The following is a 6,857-nucleotide window of genomic DNA, read 5'->3' as shown; positions in this document are numbered from 1 at the left end:
TATGGCGACCTTGGCGCGCTCTGGGCCCATTTTCCGTCGCCGTAGCAGCGCAGTAAGGACGCCACCCCGGTGTGACGGGGGTATTAGGTACAATGTAAGTAGGGCTAATTACTTGACGTAATGTTACTGGACACACACACACTCTGGTAAAGCCAAATTTCTAATTCGACCTGCGCACAAATAACCAGCTTTGTGCGACTAGGAGCTTCTAGCGAGGGCACTGCTGAGATATTTCCATACTTGACATTTTCATGGCGACAGGGAGTCTGCTATTTCAAGCTTAGTCAGTATATATTAGCCAATCGGGATTCTGGTGTATTCAGTGTCAGATTACTTTATATTGTAATTTTGGTGTAAGTTCGCATAGAAGGATGGTCGAATTCCAACGATATTCTAATGCACTATGAGTCGAAGCCATAGAATAGAAGCCATATATATAGTAAACCGTTAGTGACCATATTCTATTATTATGGTTGAAGCACGTCGAGAGAAGTTCTGATTGCATCTAGCCTGACCTGAGATTGACACTTCCACTCACATGCGCACCATACACGGTGCTAGAGGACGCAGTAACGACGTACCCTCATTAAACACGGTGCTAGAGGACGCAGTAACGACGTACCCTCATTAAACACGGTGCGCGAGGACGCAGTAACGACGTGACCTCGTTAACCAGCACTAGACTGTTTCGCGTTAACAATTTTCGCGGCAATGCAAGCGTGCCTTACATATTGACCAAGATTTCTACGACAGCTGCAGTTATCCTCTTTATTTTACGTGACATCGAGAGTGGGAGTTCATAAAATAATCAAAATACCATTTAAATGAAATTGCATTCATTTGTGGAATAGTTTAACTCACCTCATTCATTATTCAACATGCGTATCGTTTGTATTTGCGATACGGATGTTGCAAATCGATTACTGTATCGTGGCGTAGCGGTAGCGTGATTCATCGATACATCGGTAAATTAGAGGTGGATCGTTACACCGCTATTAGATGCAGGGCAGGAGTTAAAGGAAAAGGAGAAGCTGGTAAAGGTGCAGCCTAACAGCTTCCTTTGTGAGCACTGAGCATGGTTATAGTTTGCGGACATGGCCGCTTGAACCAAACAGTAGTTAACGAAGAAACATGAATAACACTTTTGCACCTTCATTGATGTGAGTCAGCTAAGCCCAAACAAAAAAATAGGTGTGTTTCCTATTGCATCGAAAACAAAAGTAGGGTAGGTAGGTAGGGATTTTAATTTTTAATTTTTTTTTATTTTTTATTCTTCGGTTACTAATAACCCTCTGATGCATGCTATAAAGTGGTGTATAGGTAGGGATAAGTTAGTAAGCAAGTCCAGAACGTGTTTGTAGTAAAAAATCTCAAGTTTTGTCTGTCAGATTTCAAATGAAAAAAAATTTAGGGACGGTCGGTCGACCGGATACACACCTATTTTTTTGTTTGGCCTAAGTGCATTTAGGGTGCACTTACTTCAAGCATCACTCTATCTCCCATACCTTTGTCTCCGCCACGTGGCGGACCTCCTCCTCCTCCTCTTCCTCGTGCCACCCTCGAGTCTCCTCCTCTCCCTGCAGCAGTGGTGCCCTCATCCCGCCACGCCTTGCCTTGTGTTGCATTATTGGGGGCGCCACGCTTCGGCTTGCTGGCTTCCTTCTCCTCTTCCTCGTCATTATCCTACAACGTACAAGGAGTGTTCAAAAACAAACAACAAACATACATTCAAAACATTCCAAGTTCAAGGGTATGTAATTAAAAACTCACTGCACACAGCATACGTTAGGATAAATAACGAGATTAATACCATGTGCTAGCTGATATAATTAATCTATCCACGATAATTGCAATTCTTTGTGCAATTGTGTTATTTTCATCGTGGTTTTAAAATTACGAGAAAGTCTGCGATCTCGTAACGTTAAGAGAAAATTTGCTAGGATTTTTCATTCTCGTAACGTTACAATATTTCTGACAACGGACTATAAGTCAATGTTAATGTAAAAGCTAATGTTAAGACTAATTTTGTTTCTGACAAAGGCCCTCTGGGTATAATAACGACCCCCCACCTGGACGCAGTTGCTATTTCAGACATGTACTAGCTGATATTAATTAATCTATCCACCTGGGTATAATAACCACCCCCCACCTGGATGTATATTATATTACCTGGACGCAGTTGCTATTTCAGACATGTACTAGCTGATATTAATTAATCTATCCACCTTGGTATAATAACCACCCCCCCCCCCACCTGGATGTATATTATATTACCTGGATGCAGTTGCCATTTTAGACATGTACTAGCTGATATATAATTCATCTATTCACCTGGATAAGATAAACACACCACCCCTCCTGCAGTTGCGATTGCAGTAAATGCAGGCTGTAGATTTAATATGTGTATTTTACTCGTGCATGCCAGCATTTTATTGCTAAGCATTTTAATTTAGAACGTCCTATAACAGCAATAATAGAATAGAAGTGTCTGTCAATCATGCCAGTAGGATAGGTATTGTAGAACACAAATGTAAACGAATGTTAAAGGATTTATTGCGAAATTATTGCTCCAAACAAATTGATCCGAAAAATATGTAGCTAAATATATAGTCTCACCTCAAAGCGGATATATTACTGATTACACCAACTTGAATAACACTAAGAATTTATGCTGTTACAGCACAGAAAATTGGAATAGAACACGTCGTAACACCATCGCATATTCGATTATAACGACAATAAATTGGCAAATGGCGCTTTAGTTTAGCAACAAGTTACAAGTGCACACATAGTGCACCTTACTCAAACAAAAGGGCATCTGATTCAGTGTAGTTTACTCTGTTTCTATTTTAAAATTGGCCAATGGCTAGTGCTATCGCGAAATAGTCCGAGATTCACAAGCAATGGCGGCGGTAATCAAAACAAACAGCACAGAAAAATTTCCACCCAGCCGAAATCATGACAAGGATTTCTATCTACAGAATAACGCCAACACGCACGAGTCAGTCCTCCGTGTCATGCTCGCCGGTTCGCTCACCTCAGATTCGCTCATATCGTCCTCCTCCTCCTCCTCATCATCATCATCATCATCATCATCCTCCTCCTCGTCCTCCTCTTCCCCGCCCACCTGCATGGCTTCACCGTCAACGTGCGTGGAAACGGCGGAGGTAGGCGGCAACAGTGCAGCCGTCACCGCGAACGTGACCGGATCAACTGCACTGCTGCCATTCTTAATGAGATCTGTGTGTGAGACAATCATGCGGAATCAACCGTAAGTCGATTATATATCAACCACAGGTTAATCACAGAGCATGAGGGCAAGTGGGAGGAGGCAAATAACAAGGGTTCAACAAGGGTAGCAATTAACTTTTGAACAAGCGAGTCCAACGGACTCCCTGCCCTCAAAAAGAGGGAGTCTGCGGCAAAATGATGGAGTCTGCAGTCTGAAGTTCAAAAATAAAGATATTAACAATAATTACGCATGTGCTTATTTTGAAGATTCATGCAGTTGCACGTCTGCCAAATTTTCTTTGGACATTTGCTGAAAATATACGGTAATTCCGTGAGGTCGTGCTCTGGAACGAACTATAGTTAGAATGGCAGAATTTTCAGGGAGTCACACGGACTCCTGCATATGTCAAATCAGGGAGTCCGGCAGTAAATCAGCGAGTATTTGACTCCGGACTCCCGTTAATTTCGCACCCTGGTTCAATGACCAAGCATGGCCATACCTGGGAAAGGGGGTCAACCAGGGATTAACCGCAAAGTATGGGGGGAAGGTCTGTAGGGAAGGATCTCAACCAGGGTTCAAACACAAAGCATGGAGATTTCCTTTCTATGACTGAAATGTGGACCAGCTTCCCCTCACAGCCAGGTTTTAACCATTGCACGCCACCTAGTGGCAACAATGAGAGTATTTGACTCATCACACTTTTTACGTCTGGGCGCAACGTGTTTGTGTATTTGTGTGTGTGTGTGTGCACGTGTGATATACATATATATATATATATATATATATCAGCATTGTATCAGTGTATGGCGGAAACAAGACAGGGGTGATGTTCGTAACTCTCTGCAAAAATGACAGCGGTGCCACCTACCTCTCACGATGTCACATGAGCGAGTTACCAGTGCCCTCGGGTGTGACGGCGGCAGCCACGCTACCTCATCGCTCGTCATATTCCAGTAGTAGTAGCGGCCGCTGTAAAGTTAACGTTCACAGCATCAGCTCCATCTGGGGGGGGAAATGATGCGACAGAGGCGCGCTTGCACGCAGTCAAGTTCCCGTAGAAAGTGACATTTTCACGGAAATCGAAATAACACGCTGAAATCCATGGTGACTCGTCGAACGTCTTACGCATCAGCCAATCAGGGAATAAGCCTAGCGCGCGCTCTTTCGGTGAATCAGTTTAAGTACGTGACTCCCTGAATGTGGTTGTGCTCTCATGATTACACTTGCTGTACGAGAAATTGCTGTACGTCCTATATGGGGTTCGAGATATACGAATATTTCGAGATACGAACAAATCTTTGGAACAAAATTAAATTCGTATCTCGGGGGGTCCACTGTATTAACGGCGTGTGGAGAACATCATGCCAGGCTGACGTTTAGCTAGGACATTGTCGTATCGTACGTGGCGCCATCTAGGACCTCCTTCCAGCCGGTGGGTACTGGATGTCTCCGCAACAGCTTGCTCCTGCGAGCGTCCACCGCCGCCTCCGGCTGCTTCCTGCGTTTCCCGTACCTGCGACGATACGTCAACAACGTGAGAGATCAGCAAAGCTAAGGTTAACAGAGCCAAGGTTAACAGAGCTAAGGTTAGCAGAGCTAAGGTTAGCAAAGCCAAGGTCAGGAGAGCTGATGAGACTTGGCCACAGAAATGTCACAATTGCTCTCTCCACTTCAATACTGTGTCTGACAAGAGAAATTAATACAGATTCACAGGCACTGTGAGAAATTAATACAGATTCACAGGCACTGTGAGAAATTTATACAGATGCACAGGCACTGTGGCATTTGAGTTTCAATCACTCTTCATCATCACATTGCACTGGCATCCACACACACTGCACTACAGAAGAATCCTGACTTTGTCACTGTCAAACCGTGAACGACAAACAAGACGCGTGCCGGCTGGAGGACACATGTTACCGTATGCGACAGTAGTCGTGGCATTCGTGATACGGGTTCCATCTGTTCTCACATCCCGCCACGCTCCCGCCGGCCCTCTCCTCCGCCGCCGAAGCAACCGCCTCCTTCTCCCCGTCCTCCTCCGATTCTCCATCACTGCGCGCCACCTGGCGAGTCTTTTCTACCGCCACCCGGCGCTCCCTGGTGGTGGCCGGGCGCTCGGTGCCATCGGTGCGCGCTTCGAGACCATCGTAGTCCTCTGCGATGACCTCCTCGTCAAGGTCAGATGCTGAAGGTCAAGCATGACAGGGATACGTACAATTAGTAGTGTTGCTAACGCTAGTGCTCAACAGTTCGTCTGCTTTATGCCCTCGTCCGTCTCATATTCTGTGTTTTTCTTACCTAGAGATGGCGCCCTACACCTCTCATCTATTCATTATCTATGTATCAGCTACAGTGGTGACTTCATACCGTCATAATGATTAATCTTCATAGCCCAATGGACTATGTCGAAGACAGAGAAAGACACAGTTAATCAAATACACAAATAACACTGCAGACTGTACTAGAAAAGACTTCAAAATTACAATCAACTAAAGAAGAAGGAAGAACATTCCAATATTGAACAACACCAATTGAAAAGCTAAACTTTAAGGGACCTTATGTATGGTATATCATAATATGTCAAAAGCAATTATCGTCAACTTCCAGCAAACAGTGAAGTGATATAACTAGTCTATTTCAGTGCAAAATAAATGAGGAATACTGAAAGTGGACACGATTAATACTTGGAGGAGAATTACTGGCTGCAGGTAGTGTGTTATAACTTATATCCCACACACATCCCACCTAATAAACTATGCCACCTACGCCGCATTTCCTGCAAAAATGGATGAACTTACATTGTAGAGTAAAATAGTTGGATCAAAAATGTTTTGTCTTAGCATTTTTATGCAGTAAATTCACACTCATGCACAAATTATAGAAAGATTTTGGCAATAGTTTCTCACGAACAACAGCTTAGACTACATGTATGCTCTAAAATCACATGGCAACATAATTTCCACTTCTTCAGGATATTAAATTTGTTGGGAAGTCAATAACTATAATTAGCATAGTTTATTAGGTAGGTTGTGTGCAGGACCTAACACAATACCCTATTTATATATTAATGCCTGTTGTTGAGGGCACTATGCTCTCATAGTGTTGCTGAGGGAAGGTATAGGTACTATTCCTACCCAAAGCAACACTATGAGAGCATAGTGCCCCCAACAACATGACATGACTTTGCAATCTACTCGGCAAATATGAAGTGAATAAAAAAATCTGGAGCGCTCCATGTTGTTGTCGTCTGACTGATAACAACGATATCTCGCCACCTGTCGATGACTCAGGAAAACTGCTACTGGTAAGGGAAATTTAATTCGAACAATGCAAATAACAATGCATAAATGCAATAACATGAATAACAATGCGTCGCGCAAGCAATAGTGCCCGCTCAGGCGGGCACTATTGTTTCATAGTACCTGCGACGTTATCCAATGGAATTTCAACGATTTATCACGTGTTGCACTAATACTGATTATTCACCACTCTGCCGATCATGCCTATCGAAATGACTCATAACAGAGGAATAGATTATACGATCAAATGCCTTGGAGCAACGAGAAGTTACAATCACAGCAAAAGGTACTGCCTACAATACATTACCCAGAGATATCTGGTG

General features: G+C 43.6%; 1 protein-coding gene across 1 annotated transcript in view; it reads right to left on the bottom strand.

The window, feature by feature from the left end:
- Window positions 1–6,857, bottom strand: part of LOC106816410 (histone H3.v1-like) — a 19,596-nt gene that overhangs the window by 8,870 nt on the left and 3,869 nt on the right. Inside the window, 5 exon segments of the mRNA XM_014821014.1 lie at window positions 1,506–1,683; window positions 3,038–3,240; window positions 4,101–4,201; window positions 4,635–4,745; window positions 5,153–5,420. Of these exon segments, the coding sequence (XP_014676500.1) occupies window positions 1,506–1,683; window positions 3,038–3,240; window positions 4,101–4,201; window positions 4,635–4,745; window positions 5,153–5,420 (861 nt within the window).

The sequence above is a fragment of the Priapulus caudatus genome, unplaced genomic scaffold (genome assembly GCF_000485595.1).
Source record: "Priapulus caudatus unplaced genomic scaffold, Priapulus_caudatus-5.0.1 Scaffold1371, whole genome shotgun sequence".
Lineage (NCBI taxonomy): Eukaryota > Metazoa > Priapulida > Priapulimorpha > Priapulimorphida > Priapulidae > Priapulus > Priapulus caudatus.
This window is presented reverse-complemented; position numbering and strand designations above follow the sequence as displayed.